Source organism: Manacus candei, unplaced genomic scaffold (genome assembly GCF_025592945.1).
Source record: "Manacus candei isolate 608988 ecotype Guabito, Panama unplaced genomic scaffold, ASM2559294v1 h1tg000095l, whole genome shotgun sequence".
Lineage (NCBI taxonomy): Eukaryota > Metazoa > Chordata > Aves > Passeriformes > Pipridae > Manacus > Manacus candei.
In genome coordinates, this window is record NW_026138143.1 from 4,853,656 (window position 1) to 4,874,660 (window position 21,005).

The 21,005-nt window shown below is 38.6% G+C and overlaps 1 protein-coding gene across 1 annotated transcript in view; it reads left to right on the top strand.

The window, feature by feature from the left end:
* TBX20 (T-box transcription factor 20) overlaps nt 1-19,681 on the top strand; it is a 34,017-nt gene extending 14,336 nt beyond the window's left edge. The window contains exons 5-8 of the mRNA XM_051768434.1: nt 482-640; nt 4,098-4,174; nt 14,932-15,041; nt 19,341-19,681. Of these exons, the coding sequence (XP_051624394.1) occupies nt 482-640; nt 4,098-4,174; nt 14,932-15,041; nt 19,341-19,681 (687 nt within the window). The remainder of the gene's footprint in view (nt 1-481; nt 641-4,097; nt 4,175-14,931; nt 15,042-19,340) is intronic.
* The last annotated feature ends 1,324 nt before the right edge of the window (nt 19,682-21,005 follow it).

Genomic DNA, 21,005 nt, shown 5'->3' on the forward strand with positions numbered 1-21,005 from the left:
TGCTGGTGGTGGGTTTTTGGATGGGCCTTATTTTTTCTGTCGTTTTTTTCAGAGGGGTTTGTGACTGTTTTCATTCTGCACCTGCACATTTTTGCAAGTGGGGACTCTTGGTCATTAGCTTTCAGGAGTTACATATTTACACCTCCAAATGGGGCACACTCTGGGAGTAACTAATTCTGTGCGTAAAAAACACCTCATTTGTAGGAACAGGTATTTATGCTTCAAAAAATGCATGCTCACCAGTGGCGTAGGAGTTAGAGGAGACTAGCTCCCAGAATGCCTGCTTTTCCACCTTCATTTCCTGGAACTACCCAAAGGAGCAGGAGAGTTTTGTTCTGAAAACCAGCCCCTGGCTAGTTAGATTTCAGATGTCTTCCCTGCAGTGTTAATTAGATGGGTTTTTGTCCCCTATGGTTTTATAGCCTTCAAGTGTCCCGTCAACCTTCCTCTCAGGACAGTGCTGTGTCACTCTTTCTTGCAGATTATTTTGAACTCCATGCACAAGTACCAGCCAAGGGTACACATCATTAAGAAAAAGGATCACACAGCTTCTTTGCTAAATCTGAAGTCAGAAGAGTTCAGAACGTTTATCTTTCCAGAGACAGTTTTTACTGCTGTTACTGCCTACCAGAATCAGTTGGTGAGTACAGTTGCTAATTTTTACAGTTATAACTAAATCCCACCCTGCCAAAAACTCCTTTTTGCCCCATCGAAACTAGGAAAGTTTCTGACATAACCTACCTTTCCATGACAATCTTATTCACATTCAGGAGTAATTCTTAAATATATGAGTAGTACTACTGACTTCAAAGAGCCATAAGGATTATTTATGAGAGTAAATATTACGAGTAAGAGGCTTTCTTTCGTCTTCCCTTCTGTCTATACAAAGCTGTTTGCATATTAACATTTAGTCATTTTCTAATTATAGCTCATTAAAGAACTATTCTTATTTGCAGTGATCTTTCATGCCACAAGATATGAGCTGAGAGAGATTCTGGTTTGCACGTGATGATTTCATGGGCTTAAAAAGTTGACTAATTAAGCAGTAAGGCTCAAACGTAAGGAAAATCACTCAGAGATATGCTTTTCAGAGGCTGCCCAGATTACATCCAGATGTTTGAATTTCAATTTGCATGCTAGTGAATAATATATACAAAATGGAGGCGATCATAACAATGGATTGCTAATGAGTAATTTTAGGAAGTCTATAAACAATAAGAGACCAGAGGCTCTGCTTGACAGTGGACTGGGCTTTAATATTTAAGTCAGTAGAAATATGTTGTTGCCTTCAGTGTAACTCAGAGCATGCATTAAGGGCTTAATGACTATGGCACTTTGAAAATAAACCTATTTCCCTCTTTAGTTCCCCCAAGTTAAGAAAAATATAAGTACTCTCCAAGCATGTGGGCAGGCAGCGTCACAGAGTCAATGTACCTGATGAATTACTTAAAGAAGTCGGCATTTGTTAATATGAAGCAAAAGTAACTGGTTTTGAAATGCTATGAATAAAAGGAAACTACTGCATAGAGGGCCAATGAAGCTCTGAATATAATAGTAGTAATATTAAGTCAGTCCTATTACAGATACCATATCCTGCTTTAAGGCTTTGATGTATTGATTTTAAACTTGGGTTTGTATCTGAATGGTGTAGAAAACACATTCAGCACCTGGCAATCTCAAGAATATGACGTTTGGACAGGCTGTTAGATTTTTTCATGTAACTTTCTATAGAAACCAGTAAAATAGTAACAGGCACAAAAACAGCTAAACCTGGAATTTATTTCTGTAGGATGGATTTTTGTCTACAGATGATATTTACACTAGAGATGTTTCTAAACTAACCTTCCCAAAGCACATACATTGAGTCCTGGAAAATTTCTCAATGGAACATCTCCGGAACCCCTAGAGGCTGATGTTGTCATTTTATTTATGACTAATGAAAATGGAGCCTTTTTTCATTTTTGCCATTTCTTTCAGAACTGTTTTAAGGAGGGATTGATTACATTTCTGGAGGTTATTAGATAAAAGCTAAATACATTACACTTTCAACAAACTATCTCATAATTTAAGATTTAAAGGGCATGCATTTATTTAAACAGTCAAACCACTGCCACAGAGTTGAATTGTAGGTCAGATTTCATTTTAAAATGCTTTCTAGCAGATGTTCTCTGATTGTTTGTGAGACAGTCTCTCAGGAAGAATATGGCCATAAATGATTGTGAGTCTCATCTGGCTTTGGTGGATACAAAAAGTTTCTCTTGTGATGTCATACTAAAACTTTAATATTAGGAAAATGGAAGTTTGATTGGTGAAAATATGCTCAAGAGATGAATAGACATCCTTATTGTTCTGTAGTGCAGTTGGCTTGGTGTGTTGGTGATCTAAGTCAATGGAACTAGTTAGAGCTTGTCTTTTTTCAATGTAGTTTTCATAATGCTGCCATAAAAACCTTCACTGTACGTGAGGGACTAACTTGCCACTCTATGCAACATCACCGTGAGTCAAGGGCTTATGGATATCCTGGAATTAGAATGAGACTATAACTAACTTTCTGAGCTGTTTCAAGGTCCTTGTGACAAGGCTGTAGGGTTGTTTCCACCAGTTGTACCTGTATGATGAGACAGCCTCAGACCCCTGACCAGTACTGAGGTCCCATGGTGTTTGATCAGCCCACTGAAGACCATTAATTAAAAACTCAGGTTTTTTCTTTGTCAGCACATCCCTTCCTCTCTGTGTTTCCCTCCCAGAAGACCTCTTTCTCAGAATTAAAAGTTGGGTTCAGTTGTCCTCTTTATCTTACTTTTTTTTTTTATTTTGGAGGAGAAGCCACCCTGTTTTGAAATACCTTTGTTTGATGAGAGCACTTTATTGTTTGAGGATTTGGAAAAGATCCTTTTTTTTTTTTTTTTCCCCTGCGTCTTGAGGCCCAGGTATTAAAAATGACGTTGTGGCCTCCTCAACATAGTTTTTTTGGAGGAAATTTAGGCTGACAAAGCCTCTTAATACAAAATGTTGAAAGCTGTTTGTTTTCATGGGCTTACACTGGAGTTGATGGCATTCACTGCCTTGCAGGATGGTCCTGTGTTGTACCTCATCAAGCTATGACTCCCACTTGCAATTTTATTTTTAACTCTTGGAAGGAGAGTGGCTGGAAAATCCAAATATTGTAATGACATCTCGGGTTTCATTCACCAAATCTAAATTGGTTGGACATACAGAAAATTTGGCAAGGACAATAGTGTATTTTTTTCCTGCTTCCCAAAAAAACACATTGAAAGCCACTACCATATGCCTGAGAAGTTTCACTGCAAAGTTAGGGGGATACTTTGTGGCAGAGGGATTCCTGGCCAATGTGTTGCTCTGTTGGAATAGGAAGGCTGACTGAATGACTGACAGGTTTGTAGAGGTTTGCAGCTGCTTTCGAAAAAGAGTTTTGATTGCAAGATCTCTTGTTTTTCAGTACTCTGATAGTTTCAGTGGGGTTACTCCTTTAATCCAGGTTCAGTCACTTTAAATATGAGTTCTCCCCAAATTTTTCATTCCCTTCCTCGACCTCTTTTCATACAAAACCAATTAAACTGCCCAAATGTGATGGCTGGTAGGCCTGGCTGATAACATTCCCATCCTAGAAAAAAAAAAAAAAGAAAAAAAAGAAAAAAGGGGTGCTGAACTGAAGCCATGTCTTCAGGTCTGCAGATGGCAGCTCCTAGTTCGGGCTCTTAGTAGTTCATGTGCAGCTCCATCAGTAAGGCTTAGCTGTTAGCAGTGTTATTTGCATTGCTTGTGGAAAAGACAACCTGATTGATGCTGGTAAAGTATTTGGAAGCTGCAATGCTGCACGTGGGCGAGTTCCTCCTGCTGTGGGCAACATGAAGGCTGAGCCTGGTGTGTCTTTGGATCTTTCCATTGCCATATGTGTAATACACCCTGGTTTGCCTCCTCAGCTTTGCAGTGTCTTGAGAGCGGCACACACTCACACAGATACACACAAGGAACACGGATAAAATTAGCAGTGAATTCGGAAGGATGGATTGGTTGACACTTTGTGTGCTGCAAACACTATATTCATGTAATGTTGCTCCTTTCTGTGTTTCCAGATAACTAAGTTGAAAATTGACAGCAACCCTTTCGCTAAAGGATTCCGTGACTCTTCCAGACTCACTGATATTGAGAGGTAATGGGGACTTTCTGTTTACTTTGCATGCAGATAAGATAAAGAGAAGAGACAGTTTGTAGGAAAAGCATCCTTTCAACTCCTCAGAAGCTATGCATTTTAATGTTATCTTATTGCATATAGTAAGACTCCACCACCTCCTTTAAAAATACTTATAAACTTTATAAAGAAAGAGCTGTTTTGAGTTTTGACATCTGTTCCAGTTGGGGCCAATATATTTGTCTTCCTAAGGGGGCTTCTTGAAGGGGGGAGAGGGTCAGTTTTACAACTTCAAAATGAAAAGCTTTTTTCTTATCATGCCATTTAATCCTATTGAGGGCTGTGAATTGGGTCAATGGGAAACAAGGGCAGTGGTCCTGTGAAAAACATCTTTACATCCCTAGTGCTCAACACAGTGAAAAGAAGAGAGGAGAGCTCCCAAAATACTCTTCAGCAGTCCCAGACGCTGAATTAGCATTTATTGCCATCAGGATGAATCCAATAACTCCCACTCTGACAACAAAGATGCCATTTTTGTTTCACAAAAATTGTACTGCAGGCTGCACCGGGGGAAAGCTTTATCTGGAAACTGTTGAGTTTTGTGTCTGTACAGCTCATTACAAGCAACTGCTGCCATAGGGACAGAAGCATTAACCCACAGCTGAGTAGTAAATAAACTTCAATCTCTTGGCAGCTTTTCAGTACATCACATTTTTATGATATCGTGTCAAATAGTTTGGCGAATGAAGCAAATTAAGCTGCCTGTGTCCTTTAGGCTGGAAGAGAACTCGATGGAGATGGATATAGCACATCCAAATTTTCCTATGAGCACACAATCATGAAAGAAAGTTTGGAGAGGCCAAAACTCTCCAGGCTCCTATGTGGGGATATCCAGATGTATATGTGAATCATCTTTCACAGGTGCATATAGGAGACAAAGTGCTCACTGGAGTCATATTCATAGAGCTAGGCAAAGTCTTTACAGTATTTCAAAAGTACATCTATCTAAGCAGGTCCGTGGATGGGAAGTAGTGATATACTTTATACCTTACTGGTGACTGGATCGTTAGTGATCCATTGAGTAAATGGGTAAAAGAACAGTAATTTGGGGAAAGAAAGCTTGCAGCTGCAGTGCACACTTGCAAAGTTGTTGAAACTTGTTTCCTAAGTGAAAGCCTTCGCTGAAAAAAAAAAGAATAGGCAGATTTAATAAAAATAGCATAGCCTGCTGTATTGACAGAATACTGAGGTAAACAACATCCGAAGCTCAGGTTTGTATCCAACAAATAGTCAATAAAGGACCTGTTGGAAGAGATTTCCTTGTTTTACAGACAGGAGACATCTAACGATACAGCATTGCAAGGGCGGAAAGAGTCTGAACAGATAAGCTGGGAGAAAAACTTAGTTACCTCTGCACAGATGAAGGGACTATCGTGGTGCTGGATATGAAGGGAATTTTTCCAGAGGACATCTTATTATAACAGCACATGGCATGGAGTCAGAAATGCTGAGCATAAGCTGCAGTGCCCTTTTGTTTATTGATAAGTGTAAGAATAGAGCCTGAAACAGGCAGCCGAGCCCAGGCACGAATGTTACCATGAAAGATAAGGCAGATAAATGTGAAGCCTACAATAAATACAAGAAACAGAATGTGAAAAGTATCGAAATTACATTAAAACTCTGGATTTGAGAGTCCAAGTTTGGTTAAGGTCTTACTTTGACTTAAATTGTAAATCTGAGCCCTGATTAGCAAACAATAGTATTTTAAAATACAAAACCTGCTGCACAACACATATTATCATGAGATAATAAAAGTGTAACATGCAAGAGGGCTAGTAAGAGGTTGTTTGAGAATTTCCTAAGTTATACAATATGGTCCAGAAATACCAAGGGTTTTATTCCGTACTGGAATTAAAATACTCAGGCAGTTGGGAATGTAATTCTCTAAGTGCCCACTAGCTCTATAGATTTCATCTTAGCACCAGCAAAATTGCTTAAAGAAATCTGAAATAAAGCAAAAGGAATAGCAAAGTGAGATATGACAAGAGGAAAAATTTCTTACGTGATGTCTATTGCAACATGCATTACAAGTAGGTGAATATTGAATAGTACAACATAACTCTTGCTCAGCCTAGTTGGAAATGTAGTTATTTCTGTAAGATAACTGCCGGAGAAAAATACTTATTTGCCAGGGAAAAGACTATGAAGACCAAATGCACACTTGTGCAGCTCTTGAAAATGGAATAGTTATCTAGAAGCTGTGAAAATACTTTCCATGCACTCCTCCCTAAGCAGGCCTGCATACAGCACATGCATGAGTAATCTACAGTGTGGTGCAGCGATCCTAATGGCCTCCCGTAAAGCATCCTGCGATGTTAGGGCCAAGAGAGCACTCATTTATCGTGAGTTCCAGCTTTTCCAAATGACCTAAGTAGTGTGAAAGCGTACAGAGCTTTGTATTTCATTTCCAGGTATTTAAGCCTGCTTTTTCCTAAACAGCCTTTGGGGAGGGAAACAAATCAGATCAATTGATCTTTAGAGACCTAAAGAAATTAAATTAGTCTGGAGTCAGTTACTGCACTAAACCATCCAGTAATTGGATTGCTCCTTGTAACTGATTGAAAACAGCCTCTATCTGTAACAATATAGGGAGCTTTTCTTTGCAGTAGATCTGAGAGAAAAACACATCTTTTTATGACATGATGACAGAAATTGCACTTTTTTAACCTAATTGAATATGATTTTATAAATATGTGACTTTAACGATTTCAGGCTTTCCATTCTAGATTTATGATCCCTCTGTAGGAAATTCAAGCTGCAAATGCCTTTAGGATTAAATCTATTGGCATTGTATGTGTTGGAGTTAAATAATATGTGTAAAGGTAGTGAAATTAGCAAAACAGTAGAGGAAGTAGGTAACAGCAAAGCTGTTGAAATGCTTGCATTTTCTTTTGTTCCTGTGTAAATACAATGGAATGGTTTTCTTGTACTCATGGCTATATATCTGCAAAGCTTTTAACCATTGAAAAAATCTTTGCTGAGTTTGGTATATACGAGTTTTTAGCAAGATGCAAGATTCCTTCCACAATCAACTCTTTCCCAAATTACTTGTGATAGTCTATTTACGGCAATGGGCAGACTTTATCTGGGGCTACTGTGATTTAGATAAGTTTCTGATTCACCTTTTGATCTTTTTATGTGGTATTTACATTTCCTCTACTATAAAAAAGCTCCCACAGTGGTCATGATTGAAAAAACCAAACATTTAGCAGCAATTGCCAGAATGTGAAGCTTAACATGCTGTGGTGTTAACTATGGGATGCCAAATGCAGTAATGGGGATGAATGTGATATTTTTTAATGGTAACCTTTGTGAAAAAAGACTAATACAGGTTTTCTAATGAGAAATTCACTCTGGAGATAAGATTTCAGGGAGTACCTTTGTGATTTTGCTGAAGAAAAAACTGCCAAAGACACAAAGAATGCAGAGGCAGAGCCCAACAGATGAATTTTTTTATCTTGAGTATGAATTTGTCTTTTAAATTGTTCTGAAGAATCAGCCTGTTAAAATTAAATAGGTAAATAAAACCATCATTGTTACATACCATTCAAACAATTCAGTGAAAAAGGTGATAATTTCAAGAGTATGAGTCAACAGAAGACTACTGAATCATAAAATAATGATCCAACAAGAACTGACAGATCATAATCATGCTTGTTTATTTGACGTTGCTTGTTTATTTGCTTGTATGTGATAGGCAAGTTCAGGGTGTGGACTTGTAACTATTAAAGACAGTTAAGTGAGTATACCCATCTGCACAAGTCCAGTAATGCTTCTGGGAGGTAAATACATACTTCAAGAGGCAATATGGAAAAGTATTGGTTGCACACCCAAGCAATTTTTAGGCAAAGGAGGGAAGGATGGGGTAGGCAGGGAGTGAAGTAAGAGAGCTGCATCCTAGCTGGATTTGCATGGTAATAAGTTCAGAATTTTCCCCTGAGGAGCTTCATGTATGAGATATGGAAATACATCGTACTGGCTTACAAGGCTGTAAGCAAAATGGATGCTAATGCCTGGATATAGGCACTGCCCTGCTAAAGTATGAGTCAAAGCCATATGCTTGATGATGTGCTGTGCACAACAAACTCTCTTCCATCCCTTCCCTGCTCACCTCACAGAGATGCCTTCCTCCCCATTTCCACTGCTTACTGCTCATCTAGAAGAACTTTCCTGACTCTTGAAAGCCCCCTACCAGCAGCCAGAAATACACATATATACACTCTGTGATCTACTCCCATGTGGATGGTTAAGTATAGCTTTGTCATAGTTCTCCAACGACTCAAACTCCCAGATTATCTTTTACCCCCAGCTAGTTCTCAGTCTGTGAATGTCAGCAACCACCCACGAGGTATCATCTCTGATGTTTAGGTTTGGAGAAGAAGTGAAGTCCTGAATTTAGGGAGAAATACCAGAAACTCTGGTACCTAAATGCCTCATATCTAGTGCCATTCCAGATATTGCTGATGCTTTTCCAGCCTTCAGCTGCTGCTCCAAATGGGTGAGGGGATTATCTGTGTTTTCCAGATCATTCCTTCCAGACCACTGCAGATGGCTTGATGTCTTAGCACATCTTCAAAGCACTACCTGCCTTTGTTTAGACACCTGATTTATCCACTTCAGATCTGGTTCCTCTGACTTTGCTTGTTGTTAGCCAGGCAACTGTTCCTTTTTATCCAGCAGAAAGCCCTCTACGCCAGTTTAAACCTCTTTAGTTCCCAACATTTTAAGCATGCATACCCCGGCTCATTTTCTACTTAGTTGTGCTGTTATCTAACTTTTTACTTATGCAAAATGGTATAAAAATGTTTTGATTTTCTAGTAGTTTCCACTCATCTCATGCAGATGTAGTGTGTGCATGACAGTAGGGGATGATGTCAAATTAGACCTATGGTTTCACCCCAGAGTGGGTTTTCCAGGGTCTTCTCCCAGTCACTGTTTCAGTACTGCTCTCTCCTCACCTCTCATCTTCTGCCTACAGAAGTAAATGGTTGCAGTCACTGGGTGAGGTGGAGCTCCATGGGGCAGGCTATGTAAGATAGTTTTCTCATTTTTATTTGCAGTTGAGAGAAATGGAGTATATTGATAACATCATGTTCCTTCTTCGTAAATGTCATTACTTTTCCCATGTCATGGATTCAGCCAGGCTACATCACATCCATATGTATTATAGCTCTCCCAGAATTGCTGAATTTTTACTGAGAGGGTGACCGTAAAAATCATTGTGGAGGTACACTTGTTCTTTCTTCTACAATCATCAAAACTTAGATTTTTCGTAATTCAAGTCTCATTTCCCTTCTTTCTTAAAATTGTACATATTCTTGGAGTAGTGCATCCATCCAACACTTGCCCAATAGTTTTAACTTCATGTGAAAGTGTTTTGTGGCTGTGTATTAGCTTTTGGGCCAAATCAGACTTCAGCTCATGTGGGCCAATGTAGCCTGTAGGCCTTGTTTCATCCCTGGTTGGTTGGAATTGTTTTAGGCTAAGCAGTAGAACGGAGCTATAATGTTTTGGTCAAGGATTTGGTCCATACCATGTCAGAGCTGAATTAGGTTCCTATGGTCAGCCTCTAATATTCATCTACCAGTGTAAGAGCAAGTATATGTAGCCAAGTAATATGTCTGTATGTTTGTGCATGTGTAAAATAGCAAATAAAAGCCACAGGAACACAAAGGCTGAGCAGGGGTTCTGACAGCATATGTTGTTCACTCATAGCTGCTGTTACGGAAATGTATTTGTTCCTCCTGTTGTGTTGTTTTGGTTTTTTTGGAGTGATGTGTGGTCTTTTTGTTTAGTTAGTTTTTTGTAGTTGTTGGTTTTCTTGGGTTTTTGGGGGGGGTTTGGTTTTGTGTGTTTTGGTTTTTTTTTTTACAAACTTGTTTTTAGCACTTGTGCCTTGGACAAATTAGTCATCTTTTCCCTTAAAAAAGAAGTTCTACTACAGTTTGACTTCCGACAAGTTTATTTTTGTGCCTTCTCAGTCCATTTATTCCATCTGTCTTCACCTCACCTCACTTCTGACGTCTTCTGTTATCTGGGCATTCTTCCAAACATACTAACTGGCAGCTACGAAAAAAGGAAACCTTTGAAATGCAGAACTAAAGAAGTCATTCAGGCTGCAAACTGATAATTCATACACTTTATATCCTGTTCTGTATTTTTCTTTGTGTTGGACTGAAAGGCCAAGCAAAACATGGTTGTCAGTTTTATTATTTTACTATTTTCCTGCTATTATTTTTTATTGGCATTGCCTTTCCTTATAAAGAAAAAACTAAAAAAAAACAAAACAAAAGAAAAAAGCAACCCCATGACACCAGGAACAGGGAGCAGATTCTGAGGATATCCTTACCTTTCTACATACCTAGCACCTGGATAGAAAGAGGGGGGGGGAAAGAGATAATGCTAAGAAGCTGCTCAGCTTTGCTCTGAAATTTGTACCTCTGATAGCCATTCCTGAAGCAGTAACTTATGCAGAGGACATAAGTTCAGAGTGTCTAGCTCTGCCACCTACTCTTTCTCACTGTAATTTGGCTTTAGCACATTGTATTCAAAGGAGCTTGAACCTGGCTCCCAGTTCAAATCCATGGCAAGATCTTGGGTTTGGTCTGTAAAGTGTTAGTGAGTCATTTGTCAGCTACATAAGGATATTCCTATCTATTTTTGGTCCCCTGAAGCTACTCTGTATGTACAGGGCACTATTAACTAAACAAGGCCAAAGACTCAGCTTGTAGCTGCACAATATAAAGCATCCCAAACTGGAAGTTTAGTTTTGGAATCATTTGCCAGCAGGGACAAGAGTGAAATGTTTAATCAAGAGGTCAACCTGCAGAATAGCAAGATGCTCCCTGTGCACCCTAAACCCTTGCTAATTGATGAATTCTCTCAGCCCTTCATGTCCTTTGGTTTCAAGTTCAAATTTTGCTGGTTTATTTCTTGCACAAAGGAGAGAAGTGCTTCATTCATAATAAGGTTTATTGACAGGATTGGGCTCAAGGTGTGCTCCTGTTGGAATGTAGATTATTGGGATTAGCCTGAGCTCTTTTTCCCTGTTACCCCTCCTTACATTTGTCCTGCCTCGGCATCTTCTCTGTGGGTGTGCTTGCCAATATGAGCTTAGTTTTTTTCCTTTCCATTTGGCACGAGGTTCCTTTTCCTTTTTCTCAAACAGCTTCAGTCCCTAACTTACTCTTCTCCAGCCTGTTACCTGCTACTATTATCCAGTTGTAAACATTGCAAAACTTAATCATAGTAAAAAAAATTTGTGCCTATGTGCGTGCTTTTTCTCCTCCTCTGGGTATTTCCAATATATGAGTTTAAGTGAAGACTGGGAGACTGAAAATTATTGGTAGACAACACAAAAGAATTTGACAAAAAGAAAACATCTTTCCTTTATTCAGTTGGCAGCTTGTGATCTCTCAGAACAAAGTTTATTGCTAACTTATTGATAATAGAAGAAACTGGAGTTCTAAGACACATTAGATAACAATTGTCTGATCATGAACAAAGAAACAGAAGGACAGAAGCTGGGTATTGAGTGACTGGAAGTCACTTTGTTCTTCAAACAGTTTAGTGTGAAACAGCACTTAAAAACACTCAAAGAAAGCTTTAAAAAACCTCCACCATACTCTTCACTTGCTATTTTTTGAAATTGAGCATAGAATCATAACATGGTAAATATTGATTTATCATTCAGTAATTCTAAAAATTATTTCCATAAATCCTTTGAACCATATTGAGATATCTGAAGTTGTACACAGAACTATAAAGCCAGAGTAAATAATGTCTTTCCCTCTTAGTAGTACTGTTATCGTAATATTTTGGGACTTGAAAAATGTGTTGTACTAATCCACTCTACAGAGCACCATATTTGGGTTAACCTAAAGAGTTCACTCTTCCATAAAAAGAATTTTCAGGAAGATTTTGAGATTTAAGTCCTTTTGGCCCCCATGGAAACGAGTATAAGAAGAAATCTGTGTTCCAAACTGCCAGCTTTGTTTCTGCATTTTGAACTAGATTTCACAGACACTTAAATTTTGTTAAAGTTTTTCTTCCTCCTACCTATCTGCATTGGAGTAAGCCCTAAGACACCTTTGTCTTTAAAGGGTAAAGAAGTTAGCTTCCTCTTTCCAACCTATGGAGTAAACTCCAAATGTTTCCATAGATTAGATGAGTTGAAATCTCTGTCTCCTCTAACTACTCTCTGGGTGGTGTTTTCTGAGCATGGAATATTTCAGCATGGTTCAGAGGCCACCACCCCTTTCCTTTGAAACACAAAGGGAAGGAAAGAAACCTAAGTGTAGACTTCTACTCTTGTTTTTCCAAGTGGAAGAAATAGTGCTTGGAGGAATAACTTAGAGATATACTGCATGAGTGGAGAAAACACACCACTTCTTGGTTTTTTCTGTTTCCTTTTGCACACTTAGTTGTGCTCAGCCTTTTGCATTTTGTAGGTCTGTTTGGGGGTTTATATGCAACATAGGTTGTATATGGAAAGAACAGGGTCCACCTAAAGGCTATGGGGGTCAGGTGCCTAAATTCTGGTGTGAATCCCAATGCTTTGCACTCATGATGTCAATCACAGCCTCAACCTCTAAATTGAAAAATCAGTAGGTGTTTGTGATTATAGCATAAATAACCTAGATGGTTAGGCAAGATAAGCATATACAGTTTTAAATATTAAATCTCAGCTGCACAAAAGGAACTGCTTTTGTGAAATTAGTTGCCTTCCCTCGCCCAAGCTTCCACATTAGACTGTTCCCTCTGCCATAAAAACCTTTGCCTCTTGTGCCAATGAATGAGATTAATCTTCTAAAACCTTTAGCATACTACCTGCATCACTACATAAAAAAATAAATAAATAAACCTACCACATAGTTTCCTGATTTCAAACTTTGCAGATTCAGAGTTCACTAAGAAGTCATCTCCCTTTTTCCTTAGAAAGAAGACAACCATGTAGAATAATAGAGTTCTCTGTCTAGCATACAAATCCATCTGGAAAGAATTTAGTCTGCAATAATTGTGGGCATTTGATTCAGCATTAAATCCCTGTAGGTAATTCAAATGTAAATTTATTAGGGTGAGTTTATCCCCAAGCCACCATAGGATCCAATGTTTGGAGATGAAATTGGCCCACTACACTAAAGTCAGAGCCTGCATTGTTTCTGTTGCATCAGGATATTATTACATGCTGTAATGTCTGTCGGTATAAGCAGACATTTACTAGTAATAAAGTCAATAGAGACAACACAGACAATCACCTGAATTGCATTTATTTTTCAGACCTTTAAAAACTAGTCATTCTTCGGTTATGAATAGGTTTATATACTGTTATCTAAATCACTCAGACAACACTGGTCTAATTCATTATTCTGTTATGCTGTACTCATAGGAGATCGTCTTTTTGGTTAAGTAAAATTCTTTGCATTTCACATTCTGCTTCAGAAAAAAAGCCTTATGTTTCAAGAGGCATTCAGCACATAATGTAAACAATGCCATCTGTCTTTTTCTTTGTAAAATCTTCTTCAAGATAGCCCCGATATGCCTACTGTTTTCAATCACTTAAAAGGCAGTAATCCAATTATATCATCCTCTATGTAGGAACTGCCATTGCTTTCAGTCCACTTCCAATCCTGACACAAGTAAATCACTTTGATAAGATCCTCTTTTTATTTATTTTTTTTCTGAGGAGACTAGCATAAGTAATGATGCCAGTGATAGACCAAGGACAAAATGACCATAATGGACTTTCTGTAGGAAAGGAAAACATGTGCCATTGTGATTTATCATGTTACTTGATAAATATTTTTCCTTGGAATTTCTGCAACAGGCACACTCTCCAAGCGAAGGGCATTAGCAAGTATGAATGGACAAATGGTAAAGTCAGACAAAAACCTTCATTAAACAGCAGATTTTAAGCAGCTATTGCTGCTTAGATTTCTTAAATAGGAACAAAAGGTCAAAGCCATTTTGGAAATGTGCCCGGGTCATATTCATCTTTGGTATAATGCCACCTACTTACATGGAAACACGCTGGGAATGTGTAAGGTTGGATCTTCCTTACAAACTACTAAGGCTTATCGTGTAGATATGCTTACCTTCTATTTAAAAATGGTTTGGGTAACTTCAGTGCTTTGTGCCACAGTGAGGCAGGGGCCTGGCAGACACATCTAACCTCCCAGAATAGATGTGGCACGAGATCAGTAGTATCTGCAGACTTCCTGCTACGAACTGCCCTCGAGTCTGATGATGAGAAAGTGTGGTTAGAACTGAGCTGTCTCTTGCCCCTGATTTCAGAAAAACGGGAGAGCAGCAGATGAAGTGGTCATGTGCAATTCAAAAGCTTGTTTGAAAGGAGCACTGGTTTCTCTTTGAACCCAGACCAATCACTCAGCACAAATAACTCCAGAGTTTGCATTTTAAAATTTATGAAGAGTGTTGGTCTTACATTTGCTGTCTGAGACCACATCCAGGGAACACAGTAGCAAGTTCACTCTATTTTGCTGAATAAGCAGGTAAGAGGTGATCAGCCATATTAAAAAATCACAGGCCAAATTCAGTATTTTCAATGTCATGCTATGAGGTAAGTCTTTTGTTAAGTAATTTGGAGAGTCTGTGTGAGAGAACTGTGATCTGGACAGGAAAAAGGTACTGTATTTAACCAAATGAATTAGGATGCTGTTTAAGATGATGCTCATACAGGAAGTTGTTTCCTTTTACAGAGAAAGTGTGGAGAGCCTTATCCAAAAGCATTCCTATGCCCGATCCCCCATTCGAACCTATGGAGGAGAAGACGATCTTGGAGATGAGAGCCAGGCAACACAAAGCAGAGGTAGGAAAATGTGCTCAATAGGTAAACTGTGGTGACTGAGTTATGCCTGAGAAAAGCAGGGCCACAATCAGTACTGTGGTACTCTAAAGCATTTCTCTGATGTGTCTCTCTGCCATGAATTCCTATAATGAAGAAGAGTATTTATTACTTTCTGGTTCTTTGGGACATCTGATGTGCCCACGGCACTGGTGTAAGTGGTTCAGTTCAGGAGGCAGCTCTAGGGTTGCTAATATAGTCTTTGCCATCAGAAGAGAATCAGCTCTGCTTCCTCTTCAAGATGTCTGAAAACCAGGCAACTTCATTACCATGATGCTGAGAACAAGATAACACTGCCCATCTCTTAGCAGGACTTACTAGCTGGGCCCTGCACCATTTGTAAAGTACCCTATAGATGTGCCACTTGCTGTCCCTCCAGCGTTCTGTGAACAGAGGACTTAGTTCTGACTATCTTCAACCAGCCTGTAGTTACTTGCTTTGCCTCCACAGGAAGAAAAGTCTGTAGCTCCCTGGAAAATTGATGTTTAATTGTTGTCTCTTAGTCTCTAAAAGGTGCTTTTCCTGTTGGGGCAATTAGCTCTCAAATGCTTTATCAGTTTGTCTGCTTTAGCAGTAACAAAGTAGTAGCAAGACAGATTTGTTCTTTGTAGGAATACTTACTGGACAAATTGCATCTGTCACAATTTGCCACTGGAAATAGATCTCAAATCCATCCTGTGGGATTGCTGACTAGCATAAACTTGTGTTGCATTATACTTTGCATGTTGACTTTGTGACCTGCCTGATATGCCACAGCCACTTGAGGTAAAGCAGTTCTATCTGTCTTCCGACTGGCAGTGCCCTTGTCTTGTCCTCTAACTTCATACAGTGTTGCTAAGATAAGAGCTTTATTTCTGGTCATAAGCTCTTTGGACTTGTGCAGGAAAAACACTTATTTTTAACTATGACTGGCTTTTCAATAAAATGTGATTAGGTGGGCTTGTTCTTACACATCTGTTCTAAGAGCAGGTCCTTAGATTATGGAGTTTCTGGAGCAACTCCTCACCTGGTATGATACCATCCTTTCACACACTTCTGGGGGATTACCTTGCTTCATGTCATCTTAGATCTTAGGCCAGCTATTGTTGAAGACTGTTAAATTTTCCCTTGTCAGAAGGGCTCAGAGCAAGGCATTTTCTTTTCAAAAACTAAATTTCTCCCTGGTATGCTGTCCTCCTTTGGGAGTAACAAAATGAACAAAGTAAACCTCAATATGAGAGCTGGCCATTAAATCCTTTCTCTTCCGAAAAGAATCCCTAGGAAGGTGTCATAGAAGGAAATAATACTTTATTACAATTAATTTTATGTATAATAAAAGGGTACAGTTCTGCATTTGCTCACAATATGGCAAGTGAGTAAGTGAGGAAGATTATGAATTATGGCAATGAACTTTTTTCTAATCTGTGAGCCATATGCTAGCGTGGGACGTGATTGTTCTGGGCAACCAGAGGCATGCACAGAGGGTAAAACATACTGCTCTTGCAGATGAGCAACTGGTACTGCCTTCGGTCTCTCTTTAAGTCTGGTATCCTCAAATAAGGAAAGGTCCTCCAAGATACAAGGAGAGAAATAATGTTCTTACTGAAAATCCATGGCTATTTTCATTTCTTCCAATGCATTTTAAAACAATCTTGCATGCAAAGCTGATGGATGTTCTTCCATACATATGAGAGTTGACAGCCAAATACATGCATGTTGCTGGGTGGCATGTGTTATAAGCTCTCTGAGGCCTCAATTGCCTCAGAATTGCTAGAGCACATTTCCTTGGTGCTGGCAAATACAGTATGTGACATTTTTTGGAGTACTAAGCTGCAATTAGAGACGATTGGAGTTGGAGGAGTAAAGGATGCTTGAGGAGGTTCCTTGTGAGATTCACAGAATAGGTTGGGTTGGAAGGGACCTTTAAAGGTCATCTAGTACAACCCCCCTGCAATGAGCGGGGACATCTTCAACCAGTTCATGTTGCTCAGAGCCCCACCCATCTCGACCTTGCGTATTTCCTGGGATGGGGCATCCAGCCCCTCTCTTGGCCACCTTTGCCAGTGTTTCACCACCCTCATAGTAAAAAATTTTGTCCTTATATCTAGTCTAAATCTAATCACTTTTAGTTTAAAGTCATTACTCCTCATCACAAAGGTCATGCTAAAAAATTTGTTCCCAACTTTCTTATAGGTCCTCTGTGTACTGAAAGGCTGCAGTTAGGTCTCCCAAAAGCCTTCTCTTCTCAAGGCTGAACAACCCCAAATCTCTAAGCCTTTCCTTACAGGAGAGGTGCTCCAGCCTTCTGATCATCTCACAATTGTTAATGAGAAAGAATCACATACTTTATTCTGCATAGAACAAAGAAATAAATAACAGTGATAGACTTTCTAATTACTTCAGCATCCTCCCAGAGCATTCTCTGCTCAGATGATTTCAGCCATCTAAAGATGGAAGCTGCTAGCCTACAGTAGCATATTCATCACAAGGCATGTATTTCCAAAGGAATTAACAGATAGGAAAGGTACAAATCCAATTAAAAGTCTTTAATGCAGATCTGCGTTCACACAGAGGATTCAGAGTAGCCACCTGGAACAGAGCCAAATGTAAACCTTCTAGGCAAATCCAGATTAGCGTTCTGCTTTTCCTGTGGCACAATAATGCTCAGATACTCCCTGACTTATCAAGGGTTTTGCTGTGGTCTGTGAGTAAAGTATTATCCTTAGAGTTCGTCTCTAGATCCTAACTTCCCAGTGACTAGGATTTGGTTCAGTTGTAGGGTCAGGATTTGGTTCAAGTTTGTTTCCACTGCTGAATTCACATGATTTATTTTTACTGTTACTGGATAGTTAATTGTAACTATCTGTCTTTCTGATTTGAGAATATATCCCTTAAGAGATTGATGATTTTTTAACAATAACAATTTGTATTTTTTCTTTCTATTGTTTTTTTAGCTTATAGTTTTGGTTTGAATATGTGTCTGTAATTGGTTACTATACTTAATTCAAGTAAGTTTACCTTGACAGATAAATGTCTTCATGTTTTTTTCATTTCACAATTTGGATGAACCTGTCTTTTAGAATCAGATTCGTGAAACTGGTTTTTTGTCTCTGAATGTTTTGCAATACTGGCTTGAAATTGTATTTTGTCAGACACTCTTGCCAATAAATTTATTTTCTAAATTAAGAAAATTGGTCAAGAGAGAAAACACAGAAGGGACATGAGTTGAATTATTGTTTGAAGAGGAATAAAGAGAGTTTATTTATGGTATTTTATTGTATTCCCCATTTCTAGAAATCAGACATATGATGATGACTAGATGCATAGAGGAACTACAGAAGTCAAGGGCAATACAGTAACCAGATTATTTGAAAATGACCATGTGTAATTATCCAAACAAATTATTGTTTCCCCCAACATTTTACTGTCAACATGAAACAAGTAATTAGTTCTAATTTTAAGAAACCATTTTTATTTTTCTTTATGATTCTTCAATCTTCAGAAAAAAATTATTTTAAAGAGTAGGAAGATTTGTGAAAATAATTTTTGGAACTTTTCAGATTAAACAAACCAAAAACAAAATGGCAAACAAAACACTTCCATTTGATCAAAAGCAGATAATTACCTTCCAAACAAGTTTGGCATCTTAATCATTTAGCATTAGTGTTGTTTCTTGAAGCACTGTACACAGTTGTACAACAAAAGTTTTGACATTTACATTTCTAGAATTTTTTGTTCTATATTGTAGAAATAGTCAGGTTGACCGGAAAGATGTAGGCTGACAAATTTTATTGGAGTAAAAAAAAAAAAGGAAAAACTTGTAGTGTAAATTACATTTTTCTGCATTTTTGCCACACTGAAATTTTAGGAAAAAAAAAAATAATTCTTATGAGGATCTGACGCAAAAAGCTACAAGCATGTCTTCAAAACAAGGACGTAAGGCAGTGAGATTCTGTGACAGAGTAGATACTTCAGTGTTTAGTGGCAGCATTACAAGGTGCTTCAGTGTTTAATACCAAAAATGTCTGATGTCCAAAGCTGATTTTACTGTTCAAGCCACTGCAAACAGCTTCTTAAAATGGAAATTCATCTAAGATGTAGTGATAAAGGACAGCAACCAGCAAATAATAATATAAAGAGAGAAGTATTTGGGAAGTATTTCCAGTGACAACTGGTCATTGAAATCAGCCTTGCTGTGAAAGACTGATTTTCTCCCTTTTTGCTGTTTTACCAGTTCTGTGTGTTGCAGTGCCAGTGTCAGGCATTCTTTCTCTCTACTTGCAGGGTCAGCCTTTACAACATCTGATAACCTGTCCCTCAGCTCCTGGGTTTCCTCTTCAACCAGTTTTCCAGGATTTCAGCATCCACAGTCTTTGAGTGCCCTGGGTACCAGCACTGCATCCATAGCTACACCCATTCCTCATCCGATCCAAGGATCTCTGCCTCCGTACAGCCGCCTGGGAATGCCTCTTACACCCTCTGCTATAGCCAGCTCCATGCAAGGTAGTGGTCCCACTTTCCCATCCTTTCACATGCCTAGGTACCACCATTATTTTCAGCAGGGTCCTTATGCAGCTATCCAAGGACTGCGTCACTCTTCCGCAGTGATGACACCGTTTGTATGAGTGACAAGAGAAACACAACATTTTAAATGTGCAAGTTTGGTATGGAAAATACAAGGGACCTTTCTGAAAGGCCTGTGGCAGGCGTGATGAACTTGTAACAAACCAGCTAAGAAAATGCATTATGGATATAGATTCCTCTTTCGAGGGATCACAAGAAGCGAGCGTGCAGCTTGGAGCTGCTCACAGATCTATGTGTAACACAGCCAGAATGGATCCCAAAGTCCCCAGGATTTTTGGTCACGTGCAGCTTGTTCCAAAGGTGCATTATACCTAGCAGAAAAAGATTATGTTTATGCAGCAGTGTACAAATTAATTGTCTATAGGTCTTTTTTCATATGCTAGATGGATTGTGAAAAAGGCAATACTCTCACTCATCTTCATCTCTTCTTGTGGCTGATGAGCATATAAACAGAAAAATGTATTGCTATAACTTTGAGCATGTTTTAGGTTATCTCAGCATACATTTGTGAAAACACAACAAAGTGGAGAAGACCACTGTTCTTTTTAAGACTGGCTTATATTCATGAAAACCAGTATTTCTTAGTTGCTATTATAATCACAAAGAGAAAATTATTGACAAATATTTCTTTCTTTGTTTCTTTCACAAAACACTTACCAGTTCAAGAAAAAAAAAAAAAAAAAGAACTGTGTTACTGGACTGTAGTAGTAAAAATGTATTTTCTCCTTCAGTCTAAAAATAAGTTTGTCCTATATCCTAGGAGAGCAATTTAACTGTCTGTTAAGGTATAATGAAGGAAAATTTTGATTTAGAAAAATGTGTTTCTTAAACTTAAAACCCCAAGATATCAAATTTTAAAACAGTGCTTGTTTGCTGCTGTGTTGCCACTGAAGACCTGTTTCTAGCTGCACATGTGTACTAGTTAACCAAATTCCAGGCTAGATCAATCTGTAGACTCTCCGGATCAAACTATATCTAGTGGACTAGTATGAGTGGAGTATCTTTTTACTTGTACTAATTTTCTTGGGTTTGGTCATGGCTGTTACTATACAAGCTCTTTGGTCAGGAACATGAGGGTTGTACTGCCAGTTTTAACATGTCCCACTATAATGGTGGAGTTTCGTTAGGAAAATATCAGTGCAGAACTTCACATGAAATTCTTCTAAAATTCATATCTGACATTTTTCAGTTAGTAATTCACGTTCTCACTCAAAGTACTGTCCATGTTTTCTAGTTTGTTTTGTCTGATGCAACAGAGGAACTGTAGAGGTATAAGAAAATAGTGACCTGTCTGCAGAGAGCTAACATGAATCCTTTGCATGGCTGAAAAGAGTACCAGTGTGATGTTGGTTTTCTGTGTGGCAG